Source organism: Pseudophryne corroboree, chromosome 3 (genome assembly GCF_028390025.1).
Source record: "Pseudophryne corroboree isolate aPseCor3 chromosome 3, aPseCor3.hap2, whole genome shotgun sequence".
NCBI classification, from domain to species: Eukaryota; Metazoa; Chordata; class Amphibia; order Anura; family Myobatrachidae; genus Pseudophryne; species Pseudophryne corroboree.
Genome location: NC_086446.1, coordinates 787,446,745 through 787,466,833, shown reverse-complemented (window position 1 = coordinate 787,466,833; position 20,089 = coordinate 787,446,745). Strand labels below are relative to the sequence as shown.

Genomic DNA, 20,089 nt, shown 5'->3' with positions numbered 1-20,089 from the left:
ACTGCGGAGCCCGTCTATCCCCGTGGTCCTTACGGAATCCCCAGCATCCTCTAGGACGTAAGAGATACATGGATTTCCCAGCCGTAACTTTGGAAATCCATGTATCCAACTCAACCCAAAAAGCCATTCCCCTGAAATGGGGAGGGTTTCCACACTGCGTTTGGATTCCGCGTCCACTATCCACTGACGCAACCACAATGCCCTGCGCGCCGACACTGCCATGGCAGAAGTCCTAGCATTATTGTTCCCCATCTCCTTAAGCAAATCACACAGGACGCGTGTACTGTCCTGAATGTGTTTAGGAGGGTCACCGTAGTGACCAGAGGCGTAGCCCCGGAGAGGCCCCCCTGAATTTGAGTGGCCCAGGAATGAATGGCATGGGTCATCCAGCAACCTGCATTGACCGGTCTCTGCGAGACACCCGCTGCCATGTAAACAGATTTAAGCGTAGCATCTATTTTCCTATCTCCAGAATCCTTTATGGTAAAGGAGCCCGGAGCAGGCAGCACCGCCGAGAGACTGACACATCAACCCCCGGGGGTTGCTCCCAAAATTTCCTACCTTCAGGAGCAAATGGGAAAGTGCGCAAAAACTTTTTTGACACTTGAAATTTTCTGTCTGGATTTGTCCAGGCCAGCTTGAATAGGTCATATAACTCTGCAGAATCAGGGAAAGTGACATTAGGCTTGTTTTGTGTAAAGAAAAACGACTGCTGTGACGAAGCGTCCTCTAGAGGGAGCTTTAACACGTCCTGAATAGCCAGAATTAGGGGTTCAATACCCTGAGCAGAATCAGGATCCCCACTAACGGGGTCCAAGTCCCCCCCATCCTCCTGTACATCCTCACCTGTCAGATAGTAAAGCAAGTAACCCACGCTTCTGTGGACCTGCATGAGAGAGGGGGGCTGTGCTGCATCTGCCCTAGCAGCTAAATCTGCAACAGCCTGTTGTAGTAGCTGAGTTTTCTGCACATTAGCAGTAGTTGTGATGACATATCAGACATCATACTTTTAAGAGACCCTCGCCATGTGGGCTCTGAACACTCTCCCTCCAGCACCTGCACTAAGCTGTGAAGATTGGCTGCATTGTTCACATGAAACAGAATCAGATGATAATAGGGAGAATCTGGTGTGGCATACACTGCACAGCTTTTGTTTACCCATGTTTCACAGTAAACACAATAACATACTGTACACAGAGACACAGAGAGAGAAGGACACCAGCACACCTTTTAGCTGCACAGCCCCAGTGAGTTTGTCAGCTCATTATATCACAGTAACACTTATACCCCTTTTCCACTAGCTCAAAAAACACTGGTAAATGCACGGGGGCGCGCTTTTACCCGTGTTTTTTGCTAGTGGAAACGGCTCCCTCTGCAAAAACCCGGATCAAGTGATCCGGGAATCCTACCCGGGTAGCTTACCGGTTTGAACACGAGTTCAACCCGGTAAGCTGTGCAATGTAAACGGAAGCAGTGTCGATGCGACACGGCTCCCATTCACAGTGTATGGAAGGGCGGCGCTGGGAGATCATGTGATCTCCCAGCGCCGCCCCTGCCGCGACACCAGCAGCGTCACCAACCCGGCAATATGCCAGGTTGGTGAGTGCAGTGGGAAAGGGGGCCCTGATGCGGGTCGCAGCCGAGTAGCAACCGTGTCAGGCTCCCGGCTGCGACCCGTATAACTAGTAGAAAAGGGGTATAAGAAATTCTGGGGCAGATGTATTAACCTGGAGAAGGCATAAGGAAGTGATAAACCAGTGTAAGATGATAAAGGCACCAGACAATCAGCTCCGATATGTAAATTAACAGTTAGGATCTGATTGGCTGGTGCCTTTATCACCTTACACATATCACTGGTTTATCACTTCCTTATGCCTTCTCCAGGTTAATACATCTGCTCCTCTGTCCTTCAGGACCCAGATAGTGTACAATAGCGGCTCTCCCCCTTTGCTACACCCTGTACCAGATCTCCAGCGTGTCTTGTGAGGCAGGAAGCGCTGTGTGTGTGCGCGCTGTCTGTGGCTGCATTAAGTAGAGGAAGGCGCCAAAACGCCTCTGGTCTGGCTCTGAGGTAGCTCCGCCCCCCTCGACCCCCAATGGCGCCGGAGCTACAGTGAATATTTATACTGGCAATGTCTCCGTTTTGCTTAAAATCATCACACAAGTGCTAGTTTAAGCAATTTATAGCCAGTCTACACTGGGGGCTCTAGTGGGGACCCCCCCCAGGAGGGTCCCGTATGCCGCGCCCGCGTTCAGCCACACTTTGAACCAGGGGACCCCCGGTTTGTACTCACCACCGATGTCACCTTCAGGCAGTGTTTGGGGTGTGCGGTGTGCTGCGGCTGTGACAGCCAAGGCGCAGTGCCTCGCTGAACAACAACCCCTCAGGACGGTGGTCCTGTAGCGGGGAAGCAGCTCTGCACCTCGCAAGGCCGGTGACCGTCCCGCACTTAATCCCACGGTGCAGGTATGCTGTTGCCCAAACAGCATACCGGAAATAACAAACAATAAAAAGAAATTGAAGAAAAGTCTCTGGAGCTCAGAGATGTGCATCCTCTCCTGAGGGCACTTTTTTCTAAACTGCCTGTGGGAGGGGCATAGAGGGGAGGAGCCAGCACACCCAGTGAAGAAAATTTAAAGTGCACCGGCTCCTTTGGACCCGTCTATACCCCATCGTACTAAGGGGGTCATTCCGACCCGTTCGCACGCAGCGGTTCTTCGCTGCGGTGCGAACGAGCCAGAAATGCGCATGCGTCGCCGGGCAACGACGCCGCCAACGACAAATGCGATCGCAGCGGCGATCGCAAGAAGATGGACAGGCGGGAGGCGTCCCGGGGCAGATACTCACCGAGTGGTAAGAGAAACGCAGGCGTGTCCAGGAGAACAGAGGGCGGATGTCTGACGTCACAGCCGGGACCTTCATCGCAGGATCTGTCGCACAGGGTAAGTAGCTGCAGGGCTAGTCTTGTTTTGAGTGAAACTTTTTTAGCATAGCAGGGCTGCACAAGCGAACGCAGCCCTGCTATGCTAAAATACACTCCCCCATAGGCGGAGATTAGTTGATCGCACCAGCAGCAAAAAGTTGCTTGGTGCGATCAACTCGGAATGACCCCCTAAGTCTCCCCCAATATCCCTTATGGATGCTAGAGAAATAAATTACTTTTTTTCCCCCTCATAAACAGCGACGTGTCTGGTCTTCCAGATTTCTCTCTGTCCTGAGAGTGTACAACACGTTGGACAGCCCATACCAACGTTTCCACACACCCCCAGTCACTACCAGGATCCTCATCAGCGAGCACGGAAAGGTCTTTTATATTACAGAAGTCCCGTTTTGCATTACGGCTCAATATAAACTCCAATACATCAGAATGCTGATTAAATGAATGTCCTCATGTGATTGCTGCAGCTCATTGTTTCAGTGGCCCGGACAGGAGAGTCTTAAAGTGGCGCCAGATTCCGCTTCATGGCCCTCATTCCGAGTTGTTCGCTCGCAAGCTGCTTTTAGCAGCATTGCACACGCTAAGCCTACTGGGAGTGAATCTTAGCTTATCAAAATTGCGAACTAAAGATTAGCAGAATTGCGAATAGACACTTCTTAGCAGTTGCTGAGTAGCTCCACACTTACTCGGCATCTGCGATCAGTTCAGTCAGTTTCGTTCCTGGTTTGACGTCACAAACACACCCAGCGTTCACCCAGACACTCCCCCGTTTCTCCAGCCACTCCCGCGTTTTTCACAGAAATGGCAGCGTTTTTTCACACACTCCCATAAAACGGCCAGTTTCCGCCCAGAAACACCCACTTCCTGTCAATCACACTCCGATCACCAGAACGAAGAAAAAACCTTGTAATGCCGTGAGTAAAATACCAAACTTCTTAGCAAATTTACTTGGCGCAGTCGCAGTGCGAACATTGCGCATGCGCAAATAGCGGAAAATCGCTGCGATGCGAAGAAAATTACGGTACCGAGCGAACAACTCGGAATGAGGGCCCATGTACATTTACTGAGCCCTTTAACAATCACGGAACAGGGCGTCTGCCCCAAGATTTATTTCTACAAGGGTTGATGCACCTTCCAAGTACATACAGTAAGTCACTAAGCAGTTCTGTGACTAGTAACGGTTGACCATAAAACCACCTGCAGATGGAGAGTATAATGCAGGCCACCGAACTCCGTAATTCATCTACAGAGGGACTGTTATTTATAATACAAAACTTATTATAGAAAAGAGTAGCATAAACTTCTAGAACACAAAAGATGTAGGTCAAGGATACAGTAAATTACCATTTTAGGTGAATCTGGTGGTTCCTACGGGTATGGGTCGTTGGGTCGACTCAACTTAGGTCGACAGTCATTAGGTCGACATGCTTTAGGTAGACAGGGAAAATAGGTCGACATGGCTTTTTTTACTGTTTTTGGCGTCGTTTTCTTCCTAAAGTGACGGGGAACCCCAATTAGGGCACCATGTCCCCTCGCAGTGGTCGACCTAATGACTGTCGACCTAAGCTGTGTCGACCTAACGACCGTTTCCCGTTCCTACAATCACAAAGTTACCAGCAATGAGTATGTGACGTGTTCATTTGAATCCCCACTTTTAGTTCCATAGGAAAAGGCTGCAGGTAAATTACTGATATTTTTTACACAATTTGAGGACTGATGATTGGAGCGACAGGGAGGGGGGGTCACTAAGGTCCCAATAAGAGTCATGATCAGGGACTGCAGATAAAATCATTGAAAACTGATTGAATCATTATGGGGTATTTTGAGGAACGCAGTCAGGAGATGACCAGCGATCAAAGCCTTCCTTTAACACTATCCCCACCCCTACCCCACCCCCAGGTCACGGCGGAAGTGTCTGTGGCAGTCATCTCTGATTTCCATGCGAGTCTTAGAACATCCATTTAATTACATTTAAAAAAACAAATTTAAAAAAATAAGAATTTACTCACCGGTAATTCTATTTCTCGTAGTCCGTAGTGGATGCTGGGAACTCCGTAAGGACCATGGGGAATAGCGGGCTCCGAAGGAGGCTGGGCACTCTAGAAAGATTTATGACTACCTGGTGTGCACTGGCCCCTCCCACTATGACCCTCCTCCAAGCCTCAGTTAGGACACCGTGCCCGGACGAGCAGACATAATAAGGAAGGATTTAGAATCCCGGGTAAGACTCTTACCAGCCACACCAATCACACCGTACAACTCGTGATACTATATCCAGTTTGACAGTATGAAAACAACTGAGCCTCTCAACAGATGGCTCAACAATAACCCTTTAGTTAACAATAACTATTTACAAGTATTGCAGACAATCCGCACTTGGGATGGGCGCCCAGCATCCACTACGGACTACGAGAAATAGAATTACCGGTGAGTAAATTCTTATTTTCTCTGACGTCCTAGTGGATGCTGGGAACTCCGTAAGGACCATGGGGATTATACCAAAGCTCCCAAACGGGCGGGAGAGTGCGGATGACTCTGTAGCACCGAATGAGAGAACTCCAGGTCCTCCTCAGCCAGGGTATCAAATTTGTAGAATTTTGCAAACGTATTTGCCCCTGACCAAGTAGCTGCTCGGCAAAGTTGTAAAGCCGAGACCCCTCGGGCAGCCGCCCAAGATGAGCCCACCTTCCGTGTGGAATGGGCCTTTACAGATTTTGGCTGTGGTATGCCTGCCACAGAATGTGCAAGCTGAATTGTACTACAAATCCAGCGAGCAATAGACTGCTTAGAAGCAGGAGCACCCAGTTTGTTGGGTGCATACAGGATAAACAGCGAGTCAGATTTTCTGACTCCAGCCGTCCTGGAAACATATATTTTCAGGGCCCTGACAACGTCTAGCAACTTGGAGTCCTCCAATTCACTAGTAGCCGCCGGCACCACAATAGGCTGGTTCAGGTGAAACGCTGACACCACCTTAGGGAGAAATTGGGGACGAGTCCTCAACTCTGCCCTATCCATATGGAAAATCAGATAAGGGCTTTTACATGATAAAGCCGCCAATTCTGACACTCGCCTGGCTGAAGCCAAGGCTAATAACATGACCACTTTCCACGTGAGATATTTCAGATCCACGGTTTTAAGTGGCTCAAACCAATGTGATTTTAAGAAACTCAACATCACGTTGAGATCCCAAGGTGCCACTGGAGGCACAAACGGGGACTGAATATGCAGCACTCCTTTTACAAAAGTCTGAACTTCAGGTACTGAAGCTAGTTCTTTTTGAAAGAAAATCGACAGAGCCGAGATCTGTACTTTAATGGAGCCTAGTTTTAGGCCCATATCCACTCCTGCTTGCAGGAAATGCAGAAATCGACCTAGTTGAAATTCCTCTGTTGGGGCCTTATTGGCCTCGCACCATGCAACATATTTTCGCCATATGCGGTGATAATGCGTTGCCGTAACATCTTTCCTGGCCTTAATAAGCGTAGGAATGACTTCTTCCGGAATACCCTTTTCCTTTAGGATACGGTGTTCAACCGCCATGCCGTCAAACGCAGCCGTGGTAAGTCTTGGAACAGACAGGGCCCCTGTTGTATCAGGTCCTGTCTGAGCGGTAGAGGCCACGGGTCCTCTGAGAGCATCTCTTGAAGTTCCGGGTACCACGCTCGTCTTGGCCAATCCGGAACCACGAGAATTGTGTTTACTCCTCGCTTTCTTATTATTCTCAATACCTTTGGAATGAGAGGCAGAGGAGGAAACACATAAACCGACTGGTACACCCACGGTGTTACTAGAGCGTCCACAGCTATCGCCTGAGGGTCCCTTGACCTGGCGCAATATCTTTTTAACTTTTTGTTGAGACGGGACGCCATCATGTCCACCTGTGGTTTTTCCCAACGGTTTACCAGCATCTGGAAGACTTCTGGGTGAAGTCCCCACTCTCCCGGGTGGAGGTCGTGTCTGCTGAGGAAGTCTGCTTCCCAGTTGTCCACTCCCGGAATGAACACTGCTGACAGTGCTAGTACATGATTCTCCGCCCATCGGAGAATTCTTGTGGCTTCTGCCATCGCCATCCTGCTTCTTGTGCCACCCTGTCGATTTACATGGGCGACTGCCGTGGTGTTGTCTGACTGGATCAGTACCGGCTGGTGTAGGAGCAGGGATTTTGCTTGACTTAGGGCATTGTAGATGGCCCTTAGTTCCAGAATATTTATGTGAAGGGAAGTCTCCTGACTCGACCATAGTCCTTGGAAGTTTCTTCCCTGTGTGACTGCCCCCCAGCCTCGAAGGCTGGCATCCGTGGTCACCAGGACCCAGTCCTGTATGCCGAACCTGCGGCCCTCTAGAAGATGGGCACTCTGCAGCCACCACAGTAGAGACACCCTGGTTCTTGGAGACAGGGTTATTAAGCGATGCATCTGAAGATGCGATCCGGACCACTGGTCCAACAGGTCCCACTGAAAGATTCTGGCATGGCACCTGCCGAAGGGAATTGCTTCGTAAGAAGCCACCATCTTTCCCAGGACCCGCGTGCAGTGATGCACTGATACCTGTTTTGGTTTCAGGAGGTCTCTGACTAGAGATGACAACTCCCTGGCTTTCTCCTCCGGGAGAAACACTTTTCTCTGGACTGTATCCAGAATCATACCCAGGAACAGTAGCCGTGTCGTCGGAACCAGCTGTGACTTTGGGATATTCAGAATCCAGCCGTGCTGGTGCAGCACTTCCTGAGATAGTGCTACTCCCACCAACAACTGTTCCTTGGACCTCGCTTTTATTAGGAGATCGTCCAAGTACGGGATAATTAAAACTCCCTTTCTTCGAAGGAGTATCATCATTTCCGCCATAACCTTGGTAAATACCCTCGGTGCCGTGGACAGTCCAAACGGCAGCGTCTGAAATTGGTAATGGCAATCCTGTACCACAAATCTGAGGTACTCCTGGTGAGGATGGTAAATGGGGACATGCAAGTAAGCATCTTTGATGTCCAGGGATACCATGTAATCCCCCTCGTCCAGGCTTGCAATAACCGCCCTGAGCGATTCCATCTTGAACTTGAATTTCTTTATGTATGTGTTCAAGGATTTCAAATTTAGAATGGGTCTCACCGAACCGTCCGGTTTCGGTACCACAAATAGTGTGGAATAATAACCCCGGCCTTGCTGAAGTAGGGGTACCTTGATTATCACCTGCTGGGAATACAGCTTGTGAATTGCCGCTAGCACCGCCTCCCTGTCTGAGGGAGCAATCGGCAAGGCAGATTTTAGGAACCGGTGGGGTGGGGGCGCCTCGAATTCCAGCTTGTACCCCTGAGATACTATTTGCAGGATCCAGGGATCCACCTGTGAGCGAACCCACTGATCGCTGAAATTTTTGAGGCGACCCCCCACCGTACCTGGCTCCGCCTGTGGAGCCCCACCGTCATGCGGCGGACTTGGAAGAAGAAGCGGGGGAGGACTTTTGCTCCTGGGAACCTGCAGTTTGTTGCAGCCTTTTTCCCCTACCTCTGGACAGAAAAGACCCGCCTTTTCCACGCCTGTTTTTCTGGGTCCGAAAGGACTGAACCTGATAAAACGGCGCCTTCTTAGGCTGTGAGGGGACATGGGGTAAAAATGCTGACTTCCCAGACGTTGCTGTGGAAACTAGGTCCGAGAGGCCATCCCCAAATAATTCCTCACCCTTATATGGTAACACTTCCATGTGCTTTTTTGAATCCGCATCTCCTGTCCACTGGCGAGTCCATAAGCCTCTCCTAGCAGAAATGGACAATGCACTTACTTTAGATGCCAGTCGGCAGATTTCCCTCTGTGCATCTCTCATATATAAGACTGAGTCTTTTATATGGTCTATGGTTAACAGGATCGTGTCTCTGTCTAATGTGTCAATATTTTCTGACAGTTTATCTGACCACGCAGCGGCAGCACTGCACATCCAATCTGACGCAATAGCTGGCCTAAGTATAATGCCTGTGTGTGTATATACAGACTTCAGGATCGCCTCCTGCTTTCTATCAGCAGGTTCCTTGAGGGCGGCCGTATCCGGAGACGGTAGTGCCACCTTTTCAGACAAACGTGTGAGCGCTTTATCCACTCTAGGGGGTGTTTCCCAACGTGACCTATCCTCTGGCGGGAAAGGGAACGCCATTAGTACCTTCTTAGGAATTACCAATTTTTTATCAGGGAAAGCCCACGCTTCTTCACACACTTCATTTAATTCATCTGATGGGGGAAAAACTACGGGTAGTTTTTTCTCTCCAAACATAATACCCTTTTTAGTGGTACCTGTAGTTATATCAGAAATGTTTAACACCTCTTTCATTGCCTCAATCATGCAGTGAATGGCCTTAGTGGGCATCAGGTTTGACTCATCATCGTCGACACTGGTGTCAGTATCAGTGTCGACATCTGGGTCTGCTTGAGGTAGCGGGCGTTTTAGAGCCCCTGACGACCCATGCGACGCCTGGGCAGGCACGAGCTGAGAAGTCGGCTGTCCCACATTTGGCATGTCGTCGATTTTTTTATATAAGGAGTCTATACGTGCACTCATTACTTTCCATAAGCCCATCCACTCAGGTGTCTGCCCCGCAGGGGGTGACATCCCTTCTAAAGGCATCTGCTCCGCCTCCACATCATTATCCTCATCAAACATGTCGACACAGCCGTACCGACACACCGCACACACACAAGGAATGCTCCGAATGAGGACAGGACCCACAAAAGCCCTTTGGGGGGACAGAGTGAGAGTATGCCAGCACACACCAGAGCGCTATATAATGCAGGGACTAACTGAGTTATGTCCCCTATAGCTGCTTTTTATATTATATATATATATATTGCGCCCAAATTTAGTGCCCCCCTCTCTGTTTTTACCCTGTTCTGTAGTGTAGACTGCAGGGGAGAGCCAGGGAGCTTCCTTCCAGCGGATCTGTGAAGGAGAAATGGCGCCAGTGTGTCTGAGGGAGATAGCTCCGCCCCTTTTCCGCGGCCTATTCTCCCGCTTTTTTCTGGATTCTGGCAGGGGTATTTTCCACATATATAGCCTCTGGGGCTATATATTGTGGTATTTTTGCCAGCCAAGGTGTTTTTATTGCAGCTCAGGGCGCGCCCCCCCCAGCGCCCTGCACCCTCAGTGACCGGAGTGTGAAGTGTGCATGAGGAGCAATGGCGCACAGCTGCAGTGCTGTGCGCTACCTTGGTGAAGACTGATGTCTTCTGCCGCCGATTTTCCGGACCTCTTCTTGCTTCTGGCTCTGTAAGGGGGACGGCGGCGCGGCTCCGGGACCGAACACCAAGGACTGGGCCTGCGGTCGATCCCTCTGGAGCTAATGGTGTCCAGTAGCCTAAGAAGCCCAATCCGGCTGCAAGCAGGCGAGTTCGCTTCTTCTCCCCTTAGTCCCTCGCTGCAGTGAGCCTGTTGCCAGCAGGTCTCACTGAAAATAAAAAACCTAAAACTATACTTTCTTTCTAAGGGCTCAGGAGAGCCCCTAGTGTGCATCCAACCTCGGCCGGGCACGAAATCTAACTGAGGCTTGGAGGAGGGTCATAGTGGGAGGGGCCAGTGCACACCAGGTAGTCATAAATCTTTCTAGAGTGCCCAGCCTCCTTCGGAGCCCGCTATTCCCCATGGTCCTTACGGAGTTCCCAGCATCCACTAGGATGTTAGAGAAAAGGAAGAAATATTTATGGCTTTAGACATTTTAGGAGAGTTACAAAAGTGTGACCTATTATTTGATGATCGAATGTATGAACCCTGCTAAAGAGTTAAGAAGTGGTCCATTCCGTAAATAGATTGTAGCCGATTGGTTACTATGGCAACATCTGCACTCGTCCACTTCTGCAAGCTTTAGAACAGAGGTGGCCAAAAGGTCGATCGCGATCTACCGGTAGCTCGCGGAGCTCCCGCCGGTAGATCGCGACCAACTTCTGCATTCCAGTGTAACTTGCCACCTCTGTGAGTCCCGTTCCCAATGAGGCATTGCGCGGGTGACGTCATGACTTCAGCCGCGCACCCGCGCTATGCATCATTGGGAACGCGAACTGAGGAGCCTCTGCGCCTGTTGGATCATGTTGGATCTTGGCGGGAACAGGCACACTGACAGTGCCAGCCAGCGATCCAGCCACCGGGGATCCAGCAGACCAGGCAGTTCAGGTACATTGTCTTGGAGGGGAAGGCTCAGCACGAATGGAATCATTAAAGGAGGTCTTATTATAAGTGTTGCTACTTGAGCAGGGCATCACTCATGGCAGTTTGCATTGAAGGGCAAGTGGAGCCATTGCTATTCCTCCTGGAATTTTGCCATAACCTGTAATATTTTTATATACAGGTTGAGTCTCCCTTATCCAAAATGCTTGGGACCAGAGGTGTTTTGGATATGGGATTTTTCCGTATTTTGGAATAATTGCTTACCATAATGAGATATCATGGTGATGGGACCTAAATCTAAGCACAGAATTCATTTATGTTACATATACACCTTATACACACAGCCTGAAGGTCATTTTAGCCAATATTTTTTATAACTTTGTGCATTAAACAAAGTGTGTGTACATTCACACAATTCATTTATGTTTCATATACACCTTATACACACAGCCTGAAGGTCATTTAATACAATATTTTTAATAACTTTGTGTATTAAACAAAGTTTGTGTACATTGAGCCATCAAAAAACAAAGGTTTCACTATCTCACTCTCACTCAAAAAAGTCCGTATTTCGGAATATTTGGATATGGGATACTCAACCTGTATGTGTTATTACTGACTTGTCTAATTTGACATATCATTTTTTAGCCTGCCTGCAATGAATTTGCTAATAGCTCCCCACTCAGTTCCTGTCCTCAGCATGTGATGCAGAGAATGACCATATCTGTAATCTGGCACTGTGGGGGCATATCTGGCACTGTGGGCACATGGCACTGTCGGGGCATATCTGGCACTGTGGGGGCATATCTGTATCTGGCACTTTGGGGGCATATGTGTATCTGGCACTGTGGGGGCATATCTGTATCTGGCATTGTGGGGGCATATCTGGCACTGTGGGGGCATATGTGTATCTGGCACTGTGGGGGCATATCTGGCACTGTGGAGGCATATCTGGCACTGTGGGGGCATATCTGGCACTGTGGGGGCATATGTGTATCTGGCACTGTGGGGGCATATGTGTTTGAGGTTTTTACCTGTGGGGGCCAATGTGTTATTTCGTGCGAGACAGTCATTACACTCTGTGCAGCACGGCTACGTCCCTTTTTTCGTTATACCACACCCACTTTTTTGTTATGCCACGCCCCTTTTTTGGGCACGCGCTGTTATTCCACCTAGGTAGATCACAAAAGCTTTTCAGTTTTCAAAGTAGATCGCCGACTCCAAAAGTCTGGTCACCCCTGCTTTAGAAGATTTGATACAATTCCACCACAGTACACAAGATACACGTAAAAGTGTTTATCCCCTTGTGTACCCACCTGCAGAGCCATTGAATCCGCATATAAATTCCCTCCGGCAGTCACAGGGAGCATTATATTCACTCTGAGAATAAGAGAGTGACACAGGATTAGAGACACTGCACTCTATACAACACCTGATATACAGCACTTACCTACACTTACACAGGCTTAGAGAGGACACACTGCACTCTACACAACACCTGATAGACAGTACTTACCTACACTTACACAGGCTTAGAGAGGACACACTGCACTCTATACAACACCTGATAGACAGTACTTACCTACACTTACACAGGCTTAGAGAGGATACACTGCACTCTATACAACACCTGATATACTTACCTACACTTACACAGGCTTAGAGAGGATACACTGCACTCTATACAACACCTGATATACAGCACTTACCTACACTTACACAGGCTTAGAGAGGACACACTGCACTCTACACAACACCTGATAGACAGTACTTACCTACACTTACACAGGCTTAGAGAGGACACACTGCACTCTACACAACACCTGATAGACAGTACTTACCTACACTTACACAGGCTTAGAGAGGACACACTGCACTCTATACAACACCTGATAGACAGTACTTACCTACACTGACACAGGCTTAGAGAGGATACACTGCACTCTATACAACACCTGATATACAGTACTTACCTACACTTACACAGGCTTAGAGAGGATACACTGCACTCTATACAACACCTGATATACTTACCTACACTTACACAGGCTTAGAGAGGATACACTGCACTCTATACAACACCTGATATACAGCACTTACCTACACTTACACAGGCTTAGAGAGGACACACTGCACTCTACACAACACCTGATAGACAGTACTTACCTACACTTACACAGGCTTAGAGAGGACACACTGCACTCTACACAACACCTGATAGACAGTACTTACCTACACTTACACAGGCTTAGAGAGGACACACTGCACTCTATACAACACCTGATAGACAGTACTTACCTACACTTACACAGGCTTAGAGAGGATACACTGCACTCTATACAACACCTGATATACAGTACTTACCTACACTTACACAGGCTTAGAGAGGATACACTGCACTCTATACAACACCTGATATACTTACCTACACTTACACAGGCTTAGAGACACTGCACTCTATACAACACCTGATATACAGCACTTACCTACACTTACACAGGCTTAGAGAGGACATACTGCACTCTACACAACACCTGATAGACAGTACTTACCTACACTTACACAGGCTTAGAGAGGATACACTGCACTCTATACAACACCTGATATACTTACCTACACTTACACAGGCTTAGAGAGGACACACTGCACTCTATACAACACCTGATATACAGCACTTACCTACACTTACACAGTCTTAGAGACACTGCACTCTATACAACACCTGATATACAGCACTTACCTACACTTACACAGGCTTAGAGACACTGCACTCTATACAACACCTGATATACAGTACTTACCTACACTTACACAGGCTTAGAGACACTGCACTCTATACAACACCTGATATACAGCACTTACCTACACTTACACAGGCTTAGAGACACTGCACTCTATACAACACCTGATATACAGCACTTAGCTACACTTACACAGGCTTAGAGAGGACACACTGCACTCTATACAACACATGATATACAGTACTTACCTACACTTACACAGGCTTAGAGAGGACACACTGCACTCTACACAACACCTGATAGACAGTACTTACCTACACTTACACAGGCTTAGAGAGGATACACTGCACTCTATACAACACCTGATATACAGTACTTACCTACACTTACACAGGCTTAGAGAGGATACACTGCACTCTATACAACACATGATATACTTACCTACACTTACACAGGCTTAGAGAGGACACACTGCACTCTATACAACACCTGATATACAGTACTTACCTACACTTACACAGGCTCAGAGAGGATACACTGCACTCTATACAACACCTGATATACAGTACTTACCTACACTTACACAGGCTTAGAGAGGATACACTGCACTCTATACAACACCTGATATACTTACCTACACTTACACAGGCTTAGAGAGGACACACTGCACTCTACACAACACCTGATAGACAGTACTTACCTACACTTACACAGGCTTAGAGAGGATACACTGCACTCTATACAACACCTGATATACAGTACTTACCTACACTTACACAGGCTTAGAGAGGATACACTGCACTCTATACAACACCTGATATACTTACCTACACTTACACAGGCTTAGAGAGGACACACTGCACTCTACACAACACCTGATAGACAGTACTTACCTACACTTACACAGGCTTAAGGGCCCCATACACTAGAACGATTATGCCCGATTTCAGCTTAATTCGGGCATTCGGGCCGATATATTGGGTGAAATCGGGCATTTTGGCTGTGTTTCCGATCCGATCCACTGCCCCGTGAGGGTCGGATCGGCTTCCCTAGATCGTTAGTGCTGAACTCGTGATATGTCGGTTCCTGTACGCAGGCACAGCTGAGATCGCATATGATATATTGCATGCAAAATGTACCAAAACGTATGGAATCGTATGGAACCACTCCCGGGAGAGTTTAAGGGAAATCGCCCCCGACTCCAGCCTCAGACATATCGCTGTAGTGTATGGGGCCCTTTAGAGAGGATGCTGCACTCCATACAACACCTGATATACTTACCTACACTTATACAGTATCAGCTCAGAGATTACCTGTGCCGCAGCATACACATACACGTATTACATCTTAAGTTGCTGACCTGTCTGAGCATTCATTATAAAGGGGAACTCTACCTATAATCATTTTTATATTCTAGACAGGTTTGTTCTGTTTTGTCGCCCTTGAACACAACAGTGACGTCCCAGCACCACCGGCACCTGACGTCCCAGCGCCACCGGCACCTGACGTCCCATCACCACCGGCACCTGACATCCCAGCGCCACCGGCACCTGACGTCCCAGCGCCACCGGCACCTGACGTCCCAGCACCGCCGGCACCTGACGTCCCAGCACCGCCGGCACCTGACGTCCCAGCACCGCCGGCACCTGACGTCCCAGCACCGCCGGCACCTGACGTCCCAGCACCGCCGGCACCTGACGTCCCAGCACCACCGGCACCTGACGACCCAGCACCACCGGCACCTGACAGATGTGGCCAGACGTGTAGGCGGACAAGAACCTAGGACATTTAGAGCTGACCAGACAGGGCACCATTAGAAGAAGATACACATGCACGGAGAGAAGCCATCAAGTCACATCTGGAGGGGACATCTCTTTAGGATTTGCCGCTTTTTGAGACCCATAAGTCCCGCTAATGTGTTGCCAATTAGGTTTAAAATCTCCTCAATGGGCACCTTAAGGCAACAGACAGGGATAAATCTATCTGTATAAACACAGAGGGTGGAGATCCCCCTTCACTAATCTCAGATCCATTTCCTATCGGTCATAGATTTCCCGGGAAACAAATCTGTAGCTACGAGTGTTCTAGGACAGGTCAATCACAGAGGTAACATGAAGCACGTGGCCCTGACGTGGCAGCAGGCTGACCCTCGCGGTGACCAATTACATGGAGCATCAGCATTGTATTTCATATATACGGCTCATCTCATCATATAGTAATATATTAATGACAAATAGGGGAATTATATAGCTTCCATCGCTGCCCCATTCATATTACCTGCATTGTGGAGGCAGCCGCTGCGGGATGAACCGACATAAATGACAATTCAGCTTATGGACTCATTAGTAAGCAGTGACATTAGGGAGGTACGAGGCACTTTCGGCCTGATTAAGAGTTGGACGCACAGTGAACGTATGTCTTTGTGTAAGGCTGTGAGATGCCGTACAGGTAACGCGAGAGTCTGTGCACCCCGGCAGGAAGCTGCGCCGCCCAATGATGTTATGTCAGCCACCCAGAGAGCCAGCTGAATGACAATCTATTATAGGAACACAAAATTGCATACATTAGCTAATGCGGGTGCGCTGTAGGCTGACACTCGGTGTTTGCGTCCGCTACAGAAGATACGTCGGAGTCAGAATCAGGCCCTTCTTGTGGACAGCTGGAGCACTTTACAGACATGTACGGACGGAGCTAGCATTTGGCAGGAATACCTGGTGTGCGTCCCCGGAAGGCACGATGTAGGCTTGGATTGGCTCGCTGACACTCTTGGTGGCTCTAAGGCTCAGTCTCAGCTGCCGCAGGAGCTCTGTCGTTATCTTTGGAGCCATTATTAATGCCTAGAGTGTAAAAGGCAGGTTATTAACAATATGTATCATACAGTATGCAGACAATGTGCAACATTATCAGAGCCTGTTACTAGAGCCTGCGATATGCCCATCAGAGTCTGTTACCGGAGCCTGTGATACCCCCATCAGAGCCTGTTACCAGCACCTGTGACACCCCCATCAGAGCCTGTTACCAGAGCCTGTGACACCCCCATCAGAGCTGTTACCGGCACCTGTAACACCCCCATCAGAGCCTGTTACTAGAGCCTGTGATACCCCCATCAGAGCCTGTTATCAGCACCTATGACACCCCCATCAGAGCCTGTTACCGGAGCCTGTGATACCCCAATCAGAGCCCGTTACCAGCACCTGTGACACCCCCATCAGAGCCTGTTACCAGCACCTGTGACACCCCCATCAGAGCCTGTTACCAGCACCTGTGACACCCCCATCAGAGCCTGTTACCAGAACCTGTGACACCCCCATCAGAGCCTGTTACCAGCACCTGTGACACCCCCATCAGAGCCTGTTACCGGAGCCTGTGATACCCCCATCAGAGCCTGTTACCAGCACCTGTGACACCCCCATCAGAGCCTGTTACCGGAGCCTGTGATACCCCCATCAGAGCCTGTTACCAGAACCTGTGACACCCCCATCAGAGCCTGTTACCAGCACCTGTGACACCCCCATCAGAGCCTGTTACCGGAGCCTGTGATACCCCCATCAGAGCCTGTTACCAGCACCTGTGACACCCCCATCAGAGCCTGTTACTAGAGCCTGTGATACCCCCATCAGAGCCTGTTATCAGCACCTGTGACACCCCCATCAGAGCCTGTTACCGGAGCCTGTGATACCCCCATCAGAGCCTGTTACCAGAACCTGTGACACCCCCATCAGAGCCTGTTACCAGCACCTGTGACACCCCCATCAGAGCCTGTTACCGGAGCCTGTGATACCCCCATCAGAGCCTGTTACCAGCACCTGTGACACCCCCATCAGAGCCTGTTACTGGAGCCTGTGATACCCCCATCAGAGCCTGTTACCAGAACCTGTGACACCCCCATCAGAGCCTGTTACCAGCACCTGTGACACCCCCATCAGAGCCTGTTACCGGAGCCTGTGATACCCCCATCAGAGCCTGTTACCAGCACCTGTGACACCCCCATCAGAGCCTGTTACTAGAGCCTGCGATATGCCCATCAGAGCCTGTTACCGGAGCCTGTATACCCCCATCAGAGCCTGTTACCAGAACCTGACACCCCCATCAGAGCCTGTTACCGGAGCCTGTGATACCCCCATCAGAGCCTTTTACCAGCACCTGTGACACCCCCATCAGAGCCTGTTACCGGAGCCTGTGATACCCCCATCAGAGCCTGTTACCAGCACCTGTGACACCCCCATCAGAGCCTGTTACCAGAACCTGTGACACCCCCATCAGAGCCTGTTACCGGAGCCTGTGATACCCCCATCAGAGCCTGTTACCAGCACCTGTGACACCCCCATCAGAGCCTGTTACCAGAACATGTGACACCCCCATCAGAGCCTATTATCAGCACCTGTGATACCCCCATCAGAGCCTGTTACCAGAGCCTGTGACACCCCCATCAGAGCCTGTTACCGGAGCCTGTGACACCCCCATCAGAGCCTGTTACCAGAGCCTGTAACATCTCCATCAGAGCCTGTTACCGGAGCCTGTGATACCCCCATCAGAGCCTGTTACCGGCACCTGTGACACCCCCATCACAGCCTGTTGCCGGAGCCTGTGACACCCCCATCAGTGCCTGTTACCAGCACCTGTAACACCCCCATCAGAGCCTGTTACCAGCACCTGTAACACCCCCATCAGAGCCTGTTACCAGCACCTGTAACACCCCCATCAGAGCCTGTTACCAGCCCCTGTGACACCCCTATCAGAGCCTGTTACCGAAACCTGTGACACCCCCATCAGAGCCTGTTACCAGCACCTGGGACACTCCCATCAGAGCCTGTTACCAGCACCTGTGACACCCCCATCACAGCCTGTTACCAGCCCCTGTGACACCCCCATCAGAGCCTGTTACCGGAGCCTGTGCCACCCCCATCAGAGCCTGTTACCGGAGCCTGTGCCACCCCCATCAGAGCCTGTTACCGGAGGCTGTGCCACCCCCATCAGAGCCTGTTACCGGAGCCTGTGCCACCCCCATCAGAGCCTGTTACCGGAGCCTGTGCCACCCCCATCAGAGCCTGTTACCGGAGCGTGATTTCTCAATGAATCCTGCATCTCTGTGCATTAACCCACAAGCATGCTCAGCTGTGTATTCAATGTATGTGATTTCTCATTGAATAATACTGCAAACTACAACTCTTAATCTGAATCCACACTAATGTATAATTTAACAGTGTATGTAAATGTATTTGTATAAATTAGTTCTTTTTGTAGCTGATATTATCTCTTCTGAAGATGTTGTTCAGTGGAGTGTAGTTTATTAGCATACATGGACTGGTGTTTACTTAACACAGGGTAATTTAAGACCTTTGATTGGGTGGTATTCATGTGACCGGCGGTCTGCTGACCGACAGTCACATGACCTCCTCCACCATTCCGACGGCTGACTATCCCGATGGTCGGCATGCCGACCAACAGGGACTATTTCCACTCGTGGGTGTCCACGACACCCATAGAGTGGGAATAGAACCCGTGGCGACCGCAGGTCGCCACCGAGCCCGCAGCTCCTCCCCACCGGGATCCCGGCATCGGTAAGCTGCCGGGATCCCGGCTTCGGTAAGCTGACCGCCGGTCAGCCGTACTACACCCCTTTCATTAGATGTCCAATTGGCTTTATCTGTACCCTGTTAATTAGACCTAGTATATGTTTGCTATCAGTTATGGGGCAGTTGTACAAGTTCAGAAATACACAAAGTTCGGAAATTGCAAAGTTAGGACATTTTGAAAAGAACAGTTAAACCCATAGTTGAACAAACATTGAAACACATTGGCAACCAGGTAATTTCACCATTTAACTTGCATTTTCCTTAAGCACTTACCTATCTATAGTTTTACCTTTAAAAACACCATGTTCCACAAAGTGTTTTTCCTAATAGCACTTCATGGTATCCTCTATAAAATGGCAACATCCTTCACTATTCCTGTTATCCATCTCTCTGTACACACTGCATCCTCATTAATCCCCTCCCCTCTGATTAACACTCATGAGCTTTTAACCTAACTATGGGGGTAATTCTGAGTTGATCGCAGCAGCAAGTTTGTTAGCAAATGGGCAAAACCATGGGGGTCATTCCGAGTTGATCGTAGCTGTGCTAAATTTAGCACAGCTACGATCGTAAACTCAGACATGAGTACGCCCCGCATGTCTTTGCTGGCCCCCCGGCACAAATACAAAAGCATTGCACCTTTGTATCTGTGGAGTAACTCCCGGCTGGCCGGGAGTTGTGTCTCGCTGCC

At 49.5% G+C, this 20,089-nt stretch overlaps 1 protein-coding gene across 4 annotated transcripts in view; it reads right to left on the bottom strand.

The window, feature by feature from the left end:
- Positions 1–20,089, bottom strand: part of XPNPEP1 (X-prolyl aminopeptidase 1) — a 97,058-nt gene that overhangs the window by 64,491 nt on the left and 12,478 nt on the right. For all 4 annotated transcript variants that reach the window (XM_063962646.1, XM_063962648.1, XM_063962647.1 and 1 more), the window contains exons 2-3: positions 16,534–16,659; positions 12,398–12,461 (exon numbers count right to left, since the gene is read on the bottom strand). In XM_063962646.1, the coding sequence (XP_063818716.1) occupies positions 12,398–12,461; positions 16,534–16,650 (181 nt within the window). In that variant the 5' untranslated portion in view covers positions 16,651–16,659. The remainder of the gene's footprint in view (positions 1–12,397; positions 12,462–16,533; positions 16,660–20,089) is intronic.